At 44.5% G+C, this 23244-nt stretch overlaps 1 protein-coding gene across 4 annotated transcripts in view; it reads right to left on the bottom strand.

Annotated features, from left to right (window-relative positions):
* Positions 1 to 23244, bottom strand: part of MNMIP1 (manchette microtubule inner protein 1) — a 268004-nt gene that overhangs the window by 82968 nt on the left and 161792 nt on the right. For all 4 annotated transcript variants that reach the window (XM_085647940.1, XM_085647938.1, XM_085647941.1 and 1 more), the window contains 2 exons: positions 2239 to 2342; positions 56 to 146 (listed from right to left, as the gene is read on the bottom strand). In XM_085647940.1, the coding sequence (XP_085504066.1) occupies positions 56 to 146; positions 2239 to 2342 (195 nt within the window). The remainder of the gene's footprint in view (positions 1 to 55; positions 147 to 2238; positions 2343 to 23244) is intronic.

The raw sequence follows: 23244 nt of genomic DNA on the forward strand, positions 1-23244 counted from the left end.
AAATTTAAGTGACTAAGAATCAGTAAACAAGCATCATACACGAAGTTCGCCTTACTTGCAGGTGGAGCTTTGCATTCCTGCACAAAATTGGACGGGAATGCGCCAATTTTATCGCCTTTCTTGCCCAACCACCAGCCATCTTCAATCTATGAGAGAAAGAGCATGGTGTCACTGAATAATACAGCATTTCTACGGTCCATGGAAAAGGGCCCTATAGCGACTCGAAGTCGAGATGCCGTTTGTGGATTCACACTACAGAGAGATGGGTGCTTGTATGGTGGTGGTAATATGACACAACTCACTGTACACACAACAACTTGCACTGTCTCGAGGTGTTCATATTGTATTTGTCAATCTCACTCAGGTCTTTGAATCATGTTCTGAAAGATGAAAAGCTGAGTTTGCCATGCAGGACTGGCCAAAAAGCCTACAGCAGGTTATACAAAATCTAGTGGCTGCAATAATCTACTGAATCTCTCTACCAGATCACACCAGAGATCTAAGTGGACAGGGGAACGGTGGAACGACTTTCCCAGGCTTATTAATTTGATCAAAACAGTTCCCACACTCTTTAAATGAAAACAACGGTTCCTGAACGGTTCAGTTGCCACAAGCTGAAGGGGGAGAAGAAGGGTCTCCTCTAGCATGAAGTGAAAGGAGAGCCAGAGAAAGAAGAAACAAGCCTTTTCTCCAAAGTGCCTGCTACCTAAAGAAATATAAAGATGTGCAACTGGTTAATCGGCAAATCTACAGACTGTTTAGGAGCCAGTAGAGGCTTTAACATAATCAGGAATTCGTCCTTTTAATGGAAACCAATAAAAAGGGTTTGCACTGGGTTCAATCAGCGTTTTACAAAGAGATCAACTTTTACAAGCACTGTAAATATTTAAACAAAAGATTCTGTGACAGCCTATTTGCACTGTGTGCCACTTACCTTACATACTATATAATACATTGTTAAAACGAATACCTTACTTATTCAAAGTGCTTTCTGGCCAAGGCTCAGACCTCTTAGCACTATACATACACGTCATTATTGTCCCAGTGCATCGACTGGGATTCGAATCAGTGACCATCCGGTTACACCCACAGACATCTGAAGTGTTTGAGTTAACCAACAGACCTGTTCTACCAGAAAAATGTACTGACCAAGGATACATTTAAGTTGCATTAATTTTTCAGTTAAGATGTGTTCACTCTACATGCATTTAACTGTAGGTGAAAGGCCAACAAAAATGTTACAGAATATTTAGTTTTTTATAGTCATGTCTGTGACTTTTTCATCCTCACTCGCTGCCACACCACCGTTGCGCCCAGGATCACCGTTTCCATACTTTTTTCTTTATGCACTTCGACCACTGGATCACACACTTACAGCAACATACTGTGGACATGTCTTCCTCTCTGGATAAGGGTTCCCCTGCTAAACGTTTTGGAAGCTGTATTTTTATTACCCAACTTCCTGAGCGCATAGAGTATCTAAGTAGGTCAAACAGTTTACACAGAACTGTGCTTCATCAATCTTGTGAATTTGATTCCTGAAAGGGCTAAATTAGCTTTTCATCCTTCTAATGTAGACACAAGAGACAATTAGGCTGCTACTAGCAGCTGAAATCAACATATTGAGACATCAGACATTTAACATTGCGAGGAAGATCAGTTCTTATTTGTGATGGTATAATGTTTGACGGTGATATTTAAAAGCTTTAAATTGATGGTTTAAGCTTAAACGTGAAGGTATGAAGTTTCAAAATTTAAATAACTGCATACCGAGCACGGACCATATGCCTTATTTATCTGTAAATACAGGGGCGTGGCAATATTTACTTTTTATATTATACACAGTTTTATTGTTTGGAATATGAATGGCAAATTTGATAGCAGACATTACAACAGTGCAGTGCATCAACCCTTGTAGTTTCAGCCCAACTGGATGTCTAGATAAAATGCGCTAGGGAAGGGATTAGAAGACCCCCAATCACACTGTGCAGTGGTACAGAAATAGCCATCATCTGTTTTGTAAGACAGTGCACCAGTCTTTCAAGTGCTGCTTCTACCTGCCTTAACCCAGCAGGATCTTATCTTGCCATTCCCCAGTGGGATGGTTTGTGTCCTGAATACATCATTCTAATGTATCATTCAGACCCTTACGCTTCATGAATTTCAATTTTATAATCCACCTCTGCTGATCTCACCAATTCGGCCTGCTAACAGCTCAATGGAAAAGCCTCAACATACCTCTTGAATAACTTCCACAATTTCCCCAGACATCAGCTCCAACTCGTCTGGTTTCTCTGGTGTGTAGGAAAATTCCGCCTTGCACCATCGCTGTGGAAGCTTCGCTGTCAGTGGAGGTAAAAAGCAATGAGTCAGCAAAAGAGGAAATAACAAATAGTACAGAGAAGAAACATGCAGAATCTCCACAGAGGTAGGCGATTGTTAGCAATATTCACATTCTGATGCCTGTCATTGATTGGTTTGCACCCTGACAACCTTTCAGTTCTACCATGGCGCATTGTGTTTCTGCCCACCTCAGTTCTGAAATGGTGACATATGAAAATAAAAATGGCTCATTAGGGTCCTACGGCCTATCACCTGTTATTTCACCTCATGCTGTGGGACATGCGAGGTGCAACTATCGCTGCCAGTGATTTACGTGTATAAGTGACTGACTGGCTGGCTGGAAAATAAAGTCACAGGTAAGTAACTCTAAAAGGTCAATTTTCCTAAAAAGAATGTGTCACGCATCAAGAGAGCTGTGCTACTGAAAGTCCTTCAGAACTGGAAAGCGTCACTCGCATGTTTTGCAAGCCTGGCACGCAACTTACTCTTCCCTCACCCAATGAGACTTTACAAGGTTCCAGAACTTTCAGCTTAGTTTCAATAACCTAGTTGGGCTCTGCCTTCCTGGATACAAAAGTGTCATTATCCTATGTTGCCCAGATATATCCTTGTAATATGATCACCAACCCTCGTTCACAAGGGAATTTGTTAGTAACTCCTCCAAAAGGCAAGAAAGAGATTGCAATTCGGCCCATTCTATCCCCACTTTGGGTCTAAGTAATTTTATTCTGCACTCATACCCTCATTTTCAAGTGTTCAGCACATACTTATTAGTACTTCGATTGCGCAGTCTGGTGCACACTCACAGTTTGGTTTTTGCCAACAATGGTGAATCTGGTGTTCATTGTTAATGGCATGGACGTCAATTGGGGTAGCCATGGTTTGCAGCTGCTACCATTACCTTGCCCTTTTGTACCCTTGGCACTCCCCTTGCCACCCCTGGTCACAAGGGTCAAGAAGGAAGCAACAACACAACGTTAACAGACCTCTAAGGGCTGCATACTTTCTATAGTTGCCACTCTGCTTATCCGCTTGCCCATAAGCAGAAAACATGTGTCTAATGACGGGAAGGAGGTGCAAACCTGTGATGACGTTAGGGGTGTAAAGGTGCACGTCACTTCCCTTACTCCTAGCATTTTGGTGAATCGACGTCAGTGGCTAATGGCAACCCTACTTCAAGATGTCTTCATTTGGAAGGTCCAAACTGTTCTGTGCTGGGGTTGGGGGTGCAAATGGGTATACCTAGATGTCAGAGCTTAAATCTGCATAGAGTTTCTGCCAAAACAAGGGACCAATTCTTCACTGCTTGTTCAAGTGTCCCGGTGGCACAGATGCGTAGAAGTTGATGTGCATGTTGCTCAGTTTAAAGGCACTGCATTTCTTTACGCAAGCCTTCAAAAACCATAAAACCGGTCAGTAGGTCCCACCCACCGCTCAACTCACGATGGGCAGGTGAGGCTGTAGCAGTCCTGCAAGCGTGACACACACCGCCTTTTTGACTCTTTCTCCAGTTTGATTTCCTTGTCGAATGTTTTTTTCCCCCTCGGGTGGTGCTTCACAAAATATTTAGAACCACGATCCAATTTTAAGAACAACAAACTTTTGTGGCTCATCTACCTTTAATGGACATGAGGCGGGTGAGTTTTTAAAGTAATAAAGCCTCGTGTGGTAGTGCACTGTGATTTCTAGAACAATTCAGAATTTACAAAAAAATTGCTTCATTTTTACTTTCCTAACTGCTGAACGCATACAGTTCATTTACAGGTATTTTTTTATTTTGTTGTGGGTTGCTTAAAAACGACATCCAACAACTTTTCCTTCGATAAACCCTGTGCTCAGCAAGATTGACGCATAATTCACTTTACTTTTCTTTGTCTGACTGCAAAGAGAGAGGAGTTTGTAAACACAAATCCCCAGGTTAAAAAGATAAGGAGCAATGTGTCAGAAGACATAGCCTGACATATTATCTCTGTCTTTGAGGCCAGCAAATGAGATTAGTGGAATACGGAGTTTAAAGGCATCTTTATCAATTGCTTGGACTTTTCTGACTTACCAGCAATAGGCTGGCGGCCAACCAGTGGGTCGCTATCCACAGTTTAGGAAACTCTGCCCTAGGGTGATCATCTGTGTCAAGGTCATTGTAGACGTTGCTCAAGTCCTGGACTTCGGTGTCACAGCCTAATGCATTTTGAGAGTGGTAGTCTTGCTTGGCTTCCATTGAACTAATGGGACTAATATACCAGAAATCAACGATTAATGGGTGCATCAACTGTAGGAAATGACCTGGAGTGAGGTGGTCGCCCCATCTTCCCCACAGCCTCCCTCATGTTCTTCATATGCGGTTTTTGACTGCCCACTGACCTTTGTAAATGTTTCTCATTAGGGTCAGATGGCTGTGGTGAAAAGTCCTGTTCTTCGTCATCGCATGGCTTCTCTCCAACTGCTATGTTCAGAGTGGCTGTAATATTGTCACTTGCGGCAGAGGCCATGTTCCCTCTGCGTTCTGTCAGTGTCAGGAGCCAGGGGTGATTGGCATGTGGAACTTGTTTCCTGGACATCGATTTATGACCAGCGACATGCTGGATTTCAGAGATTCTTGCTCCTGTTAACTTTCTCGCTCGGTCTTTGTTCTGTTTCTCTTCCCTCCATTTCTGAAGGCTTGGAAATTATTGGAGTCCACATTTCATTGCAGGGTACGGTCCCTGCTATAGGGGGGCCCAGTAAGTCATAGTGGCACATCTAGTCGAGGAATGTGTGCTGTGCCTCCCAATGCTTCATTTGTAAAAAAAAAAATAATAAAAAAAAGTGGAAGGAGACACATTTCTTAGGGGCCCTTAGCTGATCCTGCCAATTGGTGGGGTTGACGTAACCCAAGGCTGTCTAGTCATGATTCCATCTCAAGAATCTTTCTTCTGCCACCCTACACTTCCTCTCTATTTCATTCTTGCATGTTCTTTTTCATATCTGTTTTCTCCATTTATCACTATTGTCCTATACTTTCCTTCCTCATTCTTTCTCCTTTTTCTGCCTTTTACTGCCTTTTCCTAACTTTCTCTGGGTCAAAGTCTGCTAATGAAAAATACGTCTTGGCTGCTGGTGACCACCACATACAACCACTGGCAGCACAGGTTCCTCCGAAGCCATAACAATGGCCACTTAACACCGCACTATTACATAAAACTACCATATTCTCTCAGCAACTAACACATGGCCCGTTCCAGGTGTATTTTTCACTCTTCCCGTAGTTTGGAGGGTTTCATTAAGGTGAGTATGATGTGTTCTTCTTTCCCATTCGTTTCAAGCCAGTGAGACGGGGTCCTTTCATGATGAATGTCAACATTTTCCAGATACCCCTGGAATTCTCTTCCCATGAAGAGTGATTTTTTGGCCATTCCGATCTCATAAATAAAAGCATTTTTGGCCGGCATCTTTTTTATCTTCAGAAGGAAGGGGCACCTCTGCCAATGTAGACCACACCACTTTGGTTTGAAAAGAATTGTCCACCAGTAGCCGTCATCCAATGGATGTTCAACACAGTGGCGTCACTAGGGTTGGTGTCACCCGGTGCGGGTAACTCATGGTGTCACCCCCTCAGGACTTACCGCATGGACCTCCTCCGCCCCGAGTCCACCAGTGGACACAGTTGGCAAATAACGGGACCATACAGAATCCTTAGTAATGTTTGTAAATGTAGGTCCTATATTTACAAAATGTGCCTGTTAACAACAGTGTGATAATGATTCATTAATCAGGTTGCACAGTGGGCTACCTGCTAGTCAACAGTTTATTGGAATTTATAATATCATAGGTATGGTACTTTTTAATGGTATGGTGTTCCCACTATCCAGCAACACGATATATCAGTGGTCGAAGTGGGGTAAAAAAAGTAGGGGTACTGTGGGCGGAGAATCAGAGGGCGGGAATAACCCAAGGATTGGATCAGTGGGCAGAGCCAGAGGTGTGGCCAGAATGCGCAAACATCCCAATTTTTTGTATTTGTTTGGTTTCACTGCCCAGTTTTATCAACCAATAGATACACACGATTATTTTAGGTTATAATGTGTTATTGACAGTAAAATGTGTTCACAAAGTGGGATATGCTTCTAATCACAGAATGTCCCCAAATACGATAAAATGTGGAAGCACAAGCCATTTGTCTCCGAGCCATGGAGTTTCTGTCATCAGCACTTCTCCCTTTACCAAAACAGCAGTTCAAACACGAATGGCTAAAAATCCTAGTTTGCAAATGTTTTCCAAATAATAATGGCTCTGCCATATGTGCCTCATAATGCAAGATCTGCAGCATGATCTGACCATTTAAACTAATAAATTGTTTGTTGCTCAAACGTATCAAAAGTTAATAAAAAACGTGACTTGTGTTGCTGCGGAGTAGATGACAGTTAATAGCTCACTGTTCTATGTTAGGATGTTAACTTATAAACTGCAAATAACAAAAGGATCTCTCTGACAAAAGCAGTAGCCCACTGGCCTATTTACATTATGTGCACTTTGTGACCTGCATGGTACATGTTCTTTGCAGCAGGTAGATTAACCCTCTGAGCTACCTTTCCATGAGTCAAATCTTCCATTATACAAAATTCTGATCTCTCTCTAGGAAGAACATTAATCACCAGAGTCATCATGACATTTTTATTGTTACCGAAAATTACTGGAGGCCAGGAAGGAGGCAGCAAGCATTTTTAAAACCATAATATACTTGCAAAAATGATGCCTCCATCTAAAGTGAGCACCTGGTGCGGTCACACCGGTTGCACCGCTCTAGAGCTGGCCCTTCTCAAGGGTCCTGTGATCTCAGTGACAGGGTCACTGTTCTAGGGTGTACTGCTTCATAGGCCTGCCGCAAAACTGGAGGTGAACTTCAGTATGAATAGTGGTGGACAAGCCTTGAAGGTTAACCTACACTTGTCATGCTAGGGTCCACCTGCTGGTGCTACGACACCGGGGCTTCTAATGTCTTGCGAAGCCTTCTAAGGTCTAGCATGAGATAGTGCTCTCTCAGGAGAGTGGTCTGGCGGACTGGTTATTAAGGCTGAACCTGGTTCCCCAGTTCCAAAATCAGCAGCTCTGGCCATAGTGCCACATCCTCTCCCCCACTGAACACCATACTGCCCCACTGAGAAAAACTCAGACTGCCTTCAACTACAACCCAATTGTTGCCATCTATAAACACCTGGATGCGGCTCAATTTAAATTACGCACTGGGCAAGAGCAATATGTGGCCTACAAAAAAAAGTGACAGCATCCTGGAAAAAGCAAACAATCATAGGGAATGCAAAATTTTGCAAACCATGTGAAATGTAAGCAGGAACAACATGGTTACCTTAACGCTTTTACACTCACTGTTCAGAAATCAGTGAGTGCTTTTGCCTGAAAAGTTAAGGACATGACAACAGGGCCCTGAATGGACCCATTTCAATGGCCATTGCTTATATCCTTACAAAACGTAAGCAGTATGGTAAAAAAAAAGACAACATCCCTAGATACAGAGCAGCAGTACAAATTTTGTTTTTCAATCCTCACATTGCAGTACCTTCAGGATTGGTGCACTAGTTCCAAGCCCAGGGAAAACAAAGCCGAAACAACAAAAATAGCGCTTCACTGGCAAACTCTGTAAAAGTGGCGCTAATGTGTTTGGGTGTGAATAAAATCAATCCGGACAGTTTGCTACCACTCTGTCTTACTTTATTTAGTTATTTATTTTTCATATTTTTAAACTTTTATTCCCGATGCTGCATTTTGGAATTAAATGGCAGAAAAATACGACATTGATTTCCAGCAAAAGATATTTTATTTTTTGGATCCATTTCACAGGGAAGCAAATAAAAGAAAGGAGAGGAGACAGTGCGCGCTGCGCACAGGCACCTCCTCCTCCTAAAAGGTTAGGTTGCTCTGCGCACACCGGCCCTGTTGGTGTCACCCCATGTGAGGGTGTCACCCGGTGCAGTACGCACACCCCGCACCCCCATAGTGACGCTGCTGGTTCAACAGAAGTCCATGTTAACTTTCTCTCACTTTCCCGTGCTGCCCCACTTCGTGCTCATATGTGTTTTTGTCTCCTTGGTAAACTGCATGATCAGCAAGATCCACAGTGGCATCGTCTCCTGTGAACCAGACTTTCCCTTTAATCCACACTTTGGTTTCTGCACTAATTGGCGCGTACCCCTCTTCATACCTTACTGATATGAGGATGTAACAATGCCTACACAGAAGACCATCGGCTTCTCTTTTACTTGATGGGCTTACGGGTCATTCTTGGTCTCTATCATGCAAGGCTGCCTTTAGGGCAGTGCGACCGGTGCGGTCGCACTAGGCGCTGACCTGTGGAGGGAGGCACTGACTTCAGGAGGGGGACGCTGTGTTTAGCAATAATTTATGATTGGAGAGATGAGGGGCACTTTTGCCCTGTGGTATTGAGAGAATATGAGGCAGCAGCCATGGGGTGTGGAGGCACCAAAAATGATTGTTGCACTGGGCGCCGCCAGCGCTAAAGCCGGCCCTGATATCATGTGATTGTGGCTGCTCCCCTGGGATGCTGCTTTGCGTGTTCTTCTGTCCGTATTTGCAGGCCCTCTTCCTTGTTGAACTTGAGTGCTTTCAGCATGGAGCCTTCAATCATTTGCGGGCCAGTATTCTGCATACAGCTGATTTTCCTCCATCTGAAGAATCGCCTTTCTGTTGTTGGGCATGGCGATGTTCAGATCACCGGAAGAGGAGTACAAGCCACATTTGGTCCAAAATGACTCGGAGGTGATGCTCACCAACATACACATGGGCCTTTGGCATCCTCCGTAGGTGTTTCTGCTGTGCGCCAAAGAACTTTCCCCTATGTGGATTTGGCGCACACGTTTCGCTTCATCTTCTTGAAGCAGCACGGATGCTGGATTGCAATGAATGGCATCCCCCACACGTTTTGGTGACCTCTTCTGGAAGAAATATGCCATGGTGGTGTTAGAACTAAAGTCTTGATTTCTTGGAAAGTTTCTTTGTGCCTCTCAGTTGAACAATACCCTGCAAGAGCTGATAACGTGGCCAGGTTGGGAATTAACTTCTCAGATCACTCAAAAGTGGCCTAACAATTTGGGTGAGCAGGGTAATAGGAGTTTCCACAGGAGCTCTCAGCTGTTCTAAACAATAAAAATCCTCAGGTGAATGTATAGGAGGAATGGGGAATTATTGGGTGAATTGGACCCAAAAGTAAGGATTCGCCCAGTAATTCCAAATTTCTCTGTGAAACCTGAGAGGGTTCAGTCACAATACCTGCGGACTCCGTAACCCCAGAGTTAACTCTGGGGGTGAGCACTTACCATATGATGATACGGGTAACTCGTAATAAGGCATTAAGCATTTTGAGGGCTCATGTCTCTCTTGCCATGCTTACTCATAATCCCAAATATTTGGCATACATCAAGGCATAAACTCTCTGAGCTGGATTTACTAAACCCTGATGTTGCCCTTGCGTCACCTTGAGTGGCGCTGCGTGGCTTAGTAAATCCAGATAACGCATGGCAGTGAAAATCGCAGCCTTGCATTACTCTGCATTGGGAAGGCATTCCACGGGTGGTGCATTCCCATGCATCCACCCATGGATTGTGACGCAATCTCACATTTAGTCAAATCAGTAAACTTGGGACTGCGTCAACATGGTACGCCTGCCCGACACAGAGGCGTAATGTGGAAAAATATCTTTATTTCTCCTCGTCATTTCCTCATTCTGCAGCCTTTTTAGATTGTTTTTGTGCAGGAAGGTGCCCCTTCCAGCACAAAAACAATCCCACCTGTAATGCAGGCGCCCGTGCACCATGGCACTAGGGTGCCGGCCGTGGCGCTAGGGTGCACGCAGTTTCAGCGCAGGTAGACAGCAGGAATGCGTCATATCCTGGTAGATACGGTGCAGTCCTGCTCTCTCCCTGCCACGCAGCATAGCGAAATGGTCTGGTTGTGTTGCGTGACAATTTGTTAAATCTGGCCCTCTATCAACTTCCTAATTCTGATTCAGAGTCCTACACGGCCTGGTGACTTTGAAGAACTCCCTATTTAAACATCCTTTGAATGAGCAGAGACTACAAAGGAAATATGACCTTAAACACAACACCCTTTGCATATTTATCTAAGCATACCACCATCAGGCATAGGGATCTACTGACACCAACCCACCCCCCCCAAAATCTACCATTCTCTCCAAATACCACTTGTGACTCCTCTGGATTTTTCAACCATCGCTTCAGCATCTGGACACCACTTACAACACAGTCATGTATGAAGCCTCGTCTTCGAACGTCACTAGCAACCCAACATGTGAGGCCTCTACCTTTGAAGCCCAGCTGCTCCCGCCGGGGGCTGGCGAGTAGGCACTGTTACCACGAGTCCATTCTGAGGCAACCCTGCGTGTTATAGATCCTCCTCTTCCTGATGTAAAAGCACATGCTCCTCAGTGTAAGCCGCAAAAACTCAAGATTTACCCCTGTCTTTTCCCGACTGTGATCTCCTTGGGTTTCTGAAAAGGAATCCTGGAACATGGCAGGCCACGCTCCAGCATATGTGCGGCCCTGGCCACAGAAATGGATCCCAGGAACATTATCAGTCTTTCATTATTTATAACTGAGGCATTCAATGTTTCAGATCAAGGGCTCAAAGCCTTCCACACTTCCACCCCTCGATACCTGGCGAATAAACCCAAAATCTCAGGCGGTTCTAGACCTTCACGCAATGCTGAAAACGTACTGCTCGAGACCCCTACTTTCAAAAAGGAAAGATTTATGGCTCAATCCTTCTCAGGCAATGCGGCAAGACTCTGGAACTCGCTTCCTCCAATACTCCAAACCACCACCTCTACCCGGACTTTCAGAACAGATCTCAAATCTCTTCTCTTCCAGAGACACTTCCAGGATTAATTCAACCCTTTTCATGACCATCAAGGTCGCTTGGTATTCACTTGAGCTCAACCTTGTAAATATGTATTCTATACGTGTACTAACCTAATTTTGCCACCTCTTATTTTATTTTTACTTTTTTATTAAAGTATCCTGATTGTTTTTGTAACTTGTAAGAATATAGATCTCCTTATGTAACCTACTTTGTTCTATTGTAAAGCGCTCTGACACCTTTGGGTAAAGTCCGCGCTATATAAAACTGCATTAAATCAATAAATAAATAAATAAAAATGGAAAAAAGAGGGTTGGGGGCTGGTGTGATGTGGGACGGGAGCATGAGTGGAACTTGAGCGCCACCTGTAGGTGCAAGGATAGTACTCCCACTGAGTTAAACGATGAAATAAGTTAGTTAGCAGTTTCTCCGTCCTTCTCAGCCATGGTTGTGTGTTTAGAAATACACTTTGCATCTTTTCACTCCCGGAGAGAGTTCTGGCGGTAGAGGAAATACATTCGCCATCCCGAGATAGAAATTATTATTAACCGAGAGCGAAGTACAGTTTAACTGTTTTTTCTAGAATGAGCACTTTTTAGGGGGGGAGGGGGCAGGCCCGGCTCCAGGAATTTTTATTTGGGTGGGCCAAGGGTGCATTTGGGTGGGCCACTGCAGGCTCGATTTGCGCATATATGTCTGGGCAGGCCTGCTTCAGGGCCCTCCTCTTCTTCTTAGTCTTACAAGGCCCAGTAAAACGCACTCTTTTCCAAATCTCTTTCTAAATATTATCACTCTCAAAAAGTGTTTTTTTCCATGTAATGTTCCTTTGATGGGAAGATGAGGTTTCTGAGGTGGTAGGTATCAGGCAAGTGACACTTCTAGGGCTCCCTGACCCCGGACTCTGCAACGCACTCCCTTACAGGCTTGATTATCCACTACTCCTCTCCAGTGCACCTTATCTCACAGCTGACCTTGGGCCCTAGCCCCATATCAGGCACCATCGGGCTTCACTTTCATTTTTCCAGGTAAAAACTTCAGTAAAATCACCTTCAAACTTAAAACATTGAATATAGCAGTAAATATAATTATCACACACTTTAAAGTATGTTCCACAGTAGCCCTTATGACCCAACTACTAATTAAATAAACAAAAACAGAAAGGCCATGACGGGGCCAGCTTTAGCGCGGATGTGAATGTATTTTTTGGCGCCGCACTAAATTCTCTTTCTCCGTAAATACCTTTATACCACCTTCTAACAGTGCCCCTCATCCCTCCATGTCCCACCCTATTGACCTCCTCCTCGGATTCCCTCACTGCCACACACCACAAGTGCCCCTCATCTCACCATAGCCAGTGCCCCTCAGGACCTCCTCCTCAGATTCCCTCACTGCCACACACCACAGGTGCCCCTCATCTACCCATAGCCCCTCCCCCTCATGACCTCCTCCTCAGACTCCCTCACTACCACCCTCCACCAGTGCCCCTCATCTCTCCCTAGCTCCCCCTCCACCCCACTACCTCCTCCTCGGATTCCCTCACTGCCACCCTCCAACAGTGCCCCTGATCTTTACGTAGCCCCTCTCTCATATGCATTTCATTTGTTGTATAGCGCTACTCACATCATTGTAATGTGTGTCAGTACTTTACACCACGCACACATTATACAGAGACAATGAATCATACAAGTATGTAAATCAGTCTACAGGGAATGTCACATAAACCAATGAGGATTACAAGGTGTAGGTATCACATGTCATCCATACGGTGGGCAGTATATTTGAAGAGGGTTTGGTCTGGGGAAACACAACCTTAGGATTTAAAGAGTATTCCATGGGGGTCAGCTTTACTGATAAAAATGTATATCTGCCCAAACATACTCATTTTAGCAACATTAGAATAGTGAAAGACTGAGGAAGTTCTAGCTATATCACAAAACAAAAAAAGCGAAGTTCTAACTATAAAATTCATGTTTGTATGCAGCGCTTTGATGACAGTTCATTGGTCACTGTCCTATGTTAGGATTATAACTTCTGAACTGCAAGTAACACAAGGATCTCTGTGACAAAGGCAGTAACCCACTGAGCTTCCACATAAAATACAGTTCATCTGCATTTAAAAACTACTAACAGACAAATGGTTGCTCTCCAGCAGGATCATTCATCACCAGCGTTATCTGGGCATTTTGTATTGTCTTATTGTTGTCCTGCATCGGCCATGAAAATGATAAAAACTGTTTCAATGAAGCACACACGAAGTATGTGTCCTGCTGGGCCTGTGCATACTTTAAAAAGAAAAACAAATAGTGACACATTCTCTTACCTACTCCATTAGTCAAACTTTGTGTCACAGCCTGGTGTAATAAGCAGCTGCAGGGGTCAGGGAAGGTGAATAGGAATAAACAAACTTTTCTCCTGCGCTGCATAGAAAAAGAATATCCACGCAGCACAGAGGACAGTAGGCAAAGGTTAGTGCCAACGATGAAAGGATGTGTCGCCTTTCGCCATGTGGAGATGAAGGGGTGAAAAATAAACAAAGCCGCGTTAACATGTAAATGGTCTTTTAAAGACCTGTGAAGTACTCGGGTGCGGCTGCGATAATCTCTAAAACTGACTGTGTGCGCCGCGAAGCTGTCTCAGCCTGGGCTGACACACACGACGTGTGGTTTGCGCGCCTGCCTTAAAGCCCTCACTGCGAGGGCCAAGGCTCATGTTTGGGTGGGCCAGGCTCCTGTTTGGGTGGGCCTGGCCCACCCGGCCCACCCTCTAGAACCTAGCCTGGGACGGGGGTTATATAGCGCGAACTAGACCTGAAGGCATGAGAGCGCTTTACATGAGCACCAGTTGGGTTACAGACGGGCGCATTCATTTTGTTAGGCACGGGGAGATTAAGTGATCTGCCCAGGATCGCCGGATCTTGAGGCCACTTCCTTGTAAAACAGCAAAACCACGGTCAGGAGAGTCCAAGGCACGGACTGTCGCCGGAGTGTCCTTAACACGTATGCAATAATAACACACCGGACGGAACACAACCCACTGAGCAGCGGGGCCTACAACAGAGGGCCACATGAGTCTGAATATGTGTCGTTTGACTGTTGGATTGGTTTGGCGTGCTGATGTGACTAATAACCCGAAATGTATGTTGTGTCGCTTTCCAATGTTAAGGAAGCTTTAATTACGGTTATGACTACACTAGGAACTGCTTGGGGAAATCCCTTGTTCTAGAAACATTCAAGCAAAAGCAGCGAACTGGTGTAGTCTTGCCTAGGCGTAAACGCATACACACCCAGTGGTATCTTGCAACGAGGTTCTGCCCAGAAAATAGCGCATTGTTAAATAAAAGGCTTCGCGGCACTTGCCTCTCAGAGATTCATCAGAACGCACACCTCCTTGTGCGTTCTTTTATACACTGCGGCACACGCAGGCAACCTAGAAGAGGACAGTAGGCAAGCAAGACTCGGGTCAAATGATGGCATAAGAAAGAGAGCGAAGGAGAGCAGCGGGCCAGGCTTGGGGACACAAGAAGCGCGCCAACCCAACAGAGGAAGAGCACCAAGGCTGGGTCCGGGGAGACAAGAAGAGGAGGGAATAGCACACAAACTGGAGAAGAGCAGGGAAGCGTAGTCTTGGAGGAAGCACGGGTAAGCCACATAGTTATACACTGGCTGGGAGGAAACAGGGCGGGGGCAGTGAGTTGCAAGGGGAGACAACGCCAAATAGATAGAACAGAGCCAGCAGAGAGAAAGGGAAGAGAGATGAGACAGAGGAGTGAATTAAACATGAAAGGAATGGCTAGCAGGCACATCTGAACTGGAAGAGGTGATGAGGGGCATGCTGCAGGGACCCGAGGTAGGGCAGGCCGAAGGTACTCGATGAGCTGCAGTACTGGCATGTGTGACTAGGGGGAACCAATATGGGGACAATAATGGAGAAGAGGTAGATTGCATTGTACGCGAGATATCATGGCATAGAGACTCATTTATTCCCAGGCATTCTCTCACTCCTCCATGTCCATTTCTCCATTTGTTTCTAGAATTGTGTGCAACATCCAACCTACATCTAATTGCCAACCCGCCCAGAGCTTTGTTCAAAAGTCAGCTTGCCAGGGCCCTTCATACAGTCCATGAAGGCCTGTGAAGGCGAGAAGCTTAATTCGTATTTCTCAATAAGGCAAACATTTTCTTGTTCTGTGTTTGCCAAACAAGCAGTAGGTAGAACATTAAAATACCACCCGCTTTGAGCCAAATCTCCACTGACACTGAGTGAGTGAATCAAGTTAGCTCGACCTTATAGTTGCCTTCACCATCAAATCCACTTTTCTGTCACTTCATCCTTCCAACCTTCAATCCATCATTTCACATTTCCATCCTTTACCCTTCCATTTCTCCTTTCACCACCCATCCATCGACCACTTCCCAATCCAGCCATGGTTTCTCCCATCGAGGCACCCTTTCACCCATCCATCCATCTATCTATCCATCCATCCTTTCAATATTCCATATATCCAGTGACCATTCCATGCACCCATGATTCCATCCATCAACCCACCAATTCATCCTTTCACCCTTCTAGTCACTCACCCATCAATTCATGCATGCTTTCATCTATTCTTTCACCCTTCCATCCATCCACTCATTGATCATTTCACTCTTTCATCCATCTTTTATCGTTTCATCCTTTACTTCTACAGCCTTTCTTAACCTATCATTTCACCTTCCCTTGCTTCCTGCCTGTTATGGATCCTTCCTTTCACCTTTCCATTCTTTCATGCTTTATTCCTATGTGCCTTCCTTACTTCTCTCTTTCATCCTTTCCAAGATCTACCATCTTTCTTTCTCACCTTACTTTTTCTGTATCGCCTTTCTCTCTCTCTCTCTCTCTACTTACTGCTCTCTCTTATTTCATCACCTCTTCCTCTCTTCTTCATTTAACTTGGCTCACTTACAAGCCCTTGAACTCCAACCCTGATCCCTCTCCTGGCACGAGCATTTGTCTGCAGATCCACAGGCTAATGTAAGACTAATACACGTTTTAGTGATGCCCACATTACCAGGCTACGGCATCTAGTGGCAACCCCCACTTTACATGGTAAAGTGGGAGATTTGCGAGGCCACTCATGCTTAACTACTTGTTATGTGGGTTGGGTCTCCCATCTCTCATATCTGACCAATCGTTGCATCCCTGAGTTCCAGCCTCTACTTCTTCCCGATCCCACTGTTGGCAGACTCTGGTCTTCCTGGCTGTAAGCCTCTACCTTTCTCTAATCCTTTTGTTGAAAGATATTTGCCTCCATGAGTTGTAGAGCCTGATCTATAAAGGTTTTCGGTGGTCGCAAAGCTTAAACATTCAGAAGGTTTAGTTCCCACTGAATGTCTATCTACTAATTTGAAAAAGTCCTTTCACGAGTTGGAAAAGTCTTTCCAACTCATAAAAAGGCTTTTCTGACCCTGTCTGAATGGCAAATAGGAAAGGGGTGTGAAAAGGGCTTCCCCTTCCTGTTTGCAAATTAAAGAGAAATATAGTAATGGTTTGTGGCTGCAATTTCGGTCACAAACAACTTATCAGATATCAACACCTCAAGACTAGACTTATCAGATACCGACAACCAGAGCTCCCCTTTGGGCAACACTGAATGTAGACTTGGAGGGAACAGACGGTGGTGCACAGGACCAACGCCTGGCCTGTGTTTTTCCAAACAAAAAACTTTTTTTAAAAGCAGGACCACTCTCTTTAATGGACATGGACTGCTTTAAAACATTTTCCCTGTTGGGGATGCAAATGCAGGTATGGTGGTCTGTAGTCCCTTGCAGGCCACCAATCACAGGGAGTAACAAACTGCTATCAGCATGACTGACATTCATTTAGAAGGCCGTTTTGAGACCCCGTCACAAATGTTCAATTTGCAATGGAATAAGTACAATATTTTATTGTACAGTTAATAAAAACTATTACAAAGAAAAACAGAAAACAAGCATTAGAAATGCAAAAGGTCTCGCTTTTATTGAGTTAGAGCTATTGGCGTTTTAAATGGCAATGTATTTGATCTTTGTGTTATGGAGTGGATGTATGTAGTTTGAGTGGAATTATGTGGGTTGGATTGAATTGTTAGTTGTGTGGTGTGTAATTGTGTGGTGTGTAGTGTAAATATGTGGCACGATGTGCAGTGGAATTATGTGTATAGTAACTATGTGATGTAGAGCGCAGTAGTGTGGAGTAAAGTTGTGTAGAGTATAGTGGCATAGAGTGGCGCTGCGTATATTGCAGTGGAGTGGACAGAGACTGAGGGCAAATGGAACATTTCCTTGTACTACCGGCAGTAAAGGAAGCCAGCTGGTAGCAGTTGGAGGTCAGCTGGTAGGTGTTGGAACTGATTGTGGTGGCTGCATTGAATGAAGCGCTCAGCAGTGAAAGCAGGGGTGTTTAGGCACACACGTGTGTTTGTTCCAACCATGTGCACACTTCTTGTGCAAAGGAGTGAGGCAGCCATGGTGCTGCAGTTTTAAGTCATCAGACGGGGGTAAACAAAGACAGCCACTCAAGTGCTTTCAAAGTATTTTAGCAATGGGTCTGTACACACAACAATGTACCACAGGAATCACGCCTTGATTACGTAATTTTACTTGTGTGAAACCCGTGTTGGCTGGGCTGTGAAAATACTATTTGTGGAAGATGTAAGCTGCCGACTAAATGAGATGAATTGATAAAAGAAAAAAACCCAAAGAAGACAATTGTTTTGGCAGGTTTCATTGTGAGACTGGAAACAATTTCTACTTTAATGTTGCATGTGCAGCTCCATTGCTTGAATTGTATTTTAGGGTCCCTATGAGGTCCTGTGAAAACCTCATGAGCAGAAGGGTGTCGGGATTGGCACCGATATGCTATAATCCGGGGATAATATTTAAGAAGGGGGCATTTTAAAGAGTGAGCGTTGTATATACACCACTGTTGCTCTTTCTTCTCTGCTTCCTTCAAAGTTTGCTGGCAAGCAGCGAGGAGACTGGCTGAGACTGGCTGCGGTTTTGCAGCACTAGCTTTAGAGGAACCAAACCATGGCAATTGCCAACTGGGGAACAAATAAACAGAGCAACAACTTACCACCTGAACGAAGCCCGGCACAATGGGACTGTATAAAACACAGGTCTGGCGGGTGCGAATGTACAGTTTGCGGCATGGTTTGCGTATTATGCAATTGGACAACCCTTCTGCAAATAGCCAACGACAAGCTTTTCAAAATGTCTAAGGAAATAAAACCTTGCCTCTCGAGTAGACTAAACAGCTCATTCTGGAAGAACATAAAACATTCAGAAACAGATTGAAATTCGCCCCCAGCTGCTAGTTTTTGGCTTGCAGCCCTTCGCATCGACCTCTTCCTGGAACAAGTCCAATATAATCAGTAATCTAGAGCAGTCGGACGGGAAAAGAGCGGTGCTCGGTGAGAAACACTGCCTTCTGACCGGGGGAGCCAGGCACAGCGGCAGTGACCATGGCTCGAGCAAGCAGCTTGGGGGAGCCTGACAGACAAGTCAATGGAAGGAGAAAAGGGATCTTATCACCACCAAGCTACAGTTCCAAAGCACCATCTGCATATCTCTAGCATCTCCAAATAAAAGAAGAGAGCTTTCACTCAGGCATGTGGGAGCCAAGGCGGATATGTGTGGTGTGGAGTACAGCACGTTCCTTGATTAGAGCAAGGAGTGCTCTATGTCATAAACGAACTGTAGTTGCTGCTCAGTGATACAGAACAAAGGCACAGTATGGAATACTGGCCGCACGACAATTTCGTACATTTCATTAAAGGTGGAGCAGTTGCTAATCAGCACAGAAGCACACGCAGAGACAGTCTCAAGCATACAAGGACATGCACACAGACATGCATTTGTAGTTTACTGCTCTGCAAGACTCAGTTTATACACCAGAGAGGGATGAAAAGCAGATCTGGCTCAAAGTGCCCTTATTACAAGTGAGAGCCCACAGAGATGAAGTAGAGGATAAGTCGGACTGGACAGAAATGAGACACTATCCAGCGTCACAGGGCATAGCACCTTGCCCAGAGCAAGGGTGCTCATAAGGCAGTGACTGAGATGACGAGCAAGTGACACACTTAAAAGCTGCGTGGCTCTTGACGATGATTACAGTAAATTTGTGGAAGTATCTTCTTACCGGAACCGTCTCTTCTCATCACAAAGGCCATGCAGCTGTCTTAGGCCCAGGTGCTGTATGGCTGTCCAGCTTTTCCCCAACCACCTCTAATTCAAATAATAAAAAGAAAAGCATAACTCCCTTCATAAGAAGCCCAAAAAGTCATATCCAACTGAAAGAAGCCTAACGACGAAAATGAAACAAACACTAACAAGGACTGGGTAGGAGGTGGTGTGAGGGGGACAGCACACAGAGAAACGGTGGGAGGGGAAAGCAGTAACGTTGCAAAAATCAGCTGTCGCGTTTGCCGAGAATATGAGCCGAGGAAATCTAAAATAAGGAGGTGGTACAAAGAGGACAGAACACGGTTGGTGGGAGGGTGAAGCAGTAACGTTGCAAACATCAGCTACCTGCATTTGCAGAGAACTCGAGCCGACGCAATTTAAACAAGCAGGAGGAGGAAGATGGCAGATGCAGCTTAGGAGAGGGAGGCAAGAGCAGCTGCTCAGAATAAAAACAAGCTTCGAGGGGCGTGAGGTGTTGTTGTGGAAAAAGCACAGGAGAATAAGTGAATTGGGGGCTGCAGCTAGGAGAGAGCAGAAAGGCAAAGTAGTACACTGAAGCAAAACATATAGCCTATAGTGAAAGCATCCATGTAGCAGGGGCAGTCTCCAATGTAGAACAAAACAGCCCAAAGGTGGGACAAATGTATGCTATTGACCAATGAAAATAAAGAAATTTGTAACAGCAGAGGAAAGAACCAGTGGAAAGTGCCAGGTGTATTTAAAGCCCATAGACTGAATACCACGTCCCGAAGACAGCACATGCGTTGCCTAGGCGAGACCTAAAAATAAAATGTGTTTAAAACATTTAAACATTCTGAAACGGTTTACTATTTGATTCTCTAAAAGTTCAGTTTAATGTACACTTGCAAAGGTAGCTAGCAGTTAATTTGGTTAGGGCAGCTTTAATACATTTTAAAAAGCCACTTGCTATCTCTGCATGTCCACACGTTTAAAACATTGCTTGATCGCTAATGATCAGGACCTAATTCCTCGGCTGAAAACTTGTAAGTAGAATAATAGCTCGAGCTTTTGATAGGCCTTTACAACAGCAGATCACATGAGCCAGGGATTCCAACGTATAGAGGTAAAATCTACAGCTTTCAAAGGGCGGATATATTTGCACTTTTGTTTTATGTTGTCTATATCGAACAGGCCAATCCTAGGCTTGCAATCTCCTTTTTCATTTTGAACAGAGGAGCTTCTGTTAAATAGGGTTCCAATATTCTCTGAGAGAATGATACTTAAGAGTTTTGAGGGCTGGGGAGATATGGTCGAAACATTTGCAGTCGGTGATGAGCTTGGCTGCAAGGTTGAGTACAGATTTGAGTGGAGCTAGGAGGACCTTGGGGATTCCGGTGAGGATGGCGTTGCCGTAATCAATTCGCAAAAGGACCAGGGATTGAGCTACTGGTTTAAAGTCTTCAGTTGGGAGGAAGGGCTTAATTTTCTTGAGATGACGGAGAGTGAAGAGGGCTCCTTTAGCTGAATTTTTGATGTGAACATTGAGATTTAGGCTGTTGTCGACTGAGATACCAAGAGATTTTACTTAGTTGGACAAGGAGAGTGAGCAGTTGAGAGCATTGAGATCCAGGTTTGAATGGGGAGAGGGGTATTTTTAAGGGAGAAGAGAATGATTTCAGTTTTTGTAGGGTTGAATTTGAAATGATTTAATTGGAACCAGGATTGTATCTTAGTGAGGGTGTTGTTAAGGTGTAGGATGTCATTGTGGGTTTTAATCTTACAGTAGAGTTGGGTGTCATCGGCATAGAGGTGGTAGTTGATACCAGCTTGTTTTAGAATGAGGGGGAGGGGTTCCACAAAGAGGTTAAAGAGAGAGGGAGAGAGAGTAGATCCCTGGGGACTCCAAGGGAGACCGGAGTCGGGTTGGATAGACAGTCTTGAATTTTGATTTGCTGTGTTCGATGTTGTAGATAGGAGACAAACCATTTGTGGGCAGTATCATTGAGGCCGAAGCGATCTCTGAGCACATTTAGTAGGGCAGAGTGGTTGACAGTATCAAACGCTGCAGAGAGATCATGGAGGATAAGTAGACAGGTCTCACCGTTATCAAGGGAGTGGTGGATGTCGTCAACAATGTTTAGCATGGCAGTTTCAGTGCTGCAGCCTTTCCTGAAGCCTGATTGTAGGGTGTCCAGTACGTTGAAATTTTCGATGTGCTTGTCTAATTGGAGCAAGACACATTTCGAGGGCTTTAGAAAGAAGGGGGAGGTTAGAGATGGGGCGGTGATTAATTAGGTAATTGGGGCCGGCATTAGGGTTTTTGATAATGGGGAGATTTGACCAAGATGAAGGGAGATAGGGACACATTCAGTGGTAAGGGAGGTGTTGACGATTGTGGTCCAAGATGGGGAAATTATGTGTTTTAGGTCTTGGACAAAGTTTGAGGGGAGTGGGTCTTTGGCATGGGAGGACGGTTTTAGTTTAGCAATGATGTTGAGAACTTCATGCTCAGTTACAGGGAGGAAATTATGCCAGGATGCGTTGTTTTTAGTTGTGAGTTTGGGTGGTTGGGTACAAGAGGAATAGTTGTGGGTAGGTGTGGGAAGTAGTTTAGGGAGGTCTAGTAGTGGGAATGTGTGAAGAGAGATTAGGGTGAGGTGAAGTATGCATGTACTTGTTGTTGCTTTTTTTACAATCTGTTTGAATTGAGGCCACGGTAAAGATAGTTTCCAAGTTTCTTTCATATGTGAAAGATCTATTGATTTAATTATGATGAGATGCTGACATAATTTATTATTTCTGGGGTTCCCAAGTTCAAGCCACAAAATAGATCTTAGTGAGCCTTGTTCTGAATTCTTAAATTTCTGCCAGAAGCTTCATGCTGCCTGCTGGAATGTTTGCAATGCAAGTTGTTAGTAGATAAGTCACATCGCTAATTGCATTCGCAAACTACTCAGGGCCTCATCCTCTTGCAGCACTATTGTGCTGGCGGAACATCACTTTTTTGGCATTCCGGTGGCGCAATGTGCCCCGGCATATTTAGAAGGCCATGTAAACCCACACTTTACGTAGCATTTCATGGTCTTTTAAATATGTGCCCCCTTTCACGCAGAACAATGCATGAAAGGGGAGTTCCATGGGTGTTACCACGCAACACCCATGGAATTTGAAGCATTTCCAGATTTACAAGAAATCATAAACCTGGGAATGCGTCAGAATCTAACGCCACCCAAGGGGTGGCTTTAGGGAGGCGCAACACGGAGAAATGTTTTAATTTCTTCTTGTTTTTTCATTTTTCTATGTGTGCTGCATTCTGCAGCACACATATATAGAGGAAATCGCCTGAATTGATTGGTTTTGTGCACGAAGGTGCCCCTGCACAAAATCAATCAACCCCGTTGGCACATGGCAGCCCATTGAGCTCCAGCACTTGGGAAAAGGGCAGGAAAGCACCGTATCTTATAGATACGGTGCATTCCTGGCCTTTTCTTTTGACGTAGTGCAGCGCAGCAAGATTCCTTGCTATTTGTCTTATATTTTTATTCGCCGCCCTATTAACTCTATTTTGTTTGCACTCTGTCTCTTGCTTTTTTTAAAAATGTTATTCTCACACAGGACAAGTCAACATTAGCGGTTACATTTTTCGCATCACTTTTTCCATTGTGCACTCTCTCTCCTTTTCTCTTATAGCATTCACTTTGTGTTTTGCTTTCACTTTCTCTCGCTATTTTTTTAATTTCTTTTTCCCCCTCGTAATTCACTATTTGGCTCTTGCTTTTTTTTTTTTAAATCTCACACAGGACAAGGCAACATTGGCTGTTACTTTTTTCGCATCACTTCTTCCTTCTCTCTATCT

The sequence above is a fragment of the Triturus cristatus genome, chromosome 3_2 (genome assembly GCF_964204655.1).
Source record: "Triturus cristatus chromosome 3_2, aTriCri1.1, whole genome shotgun sequence".
NCBI classification, from domain to species: Eukaryota; Metazoa; Chordata; class Amphibia; order Caudata; family Salamandridae; genus Triturus; species Triturus cristatus.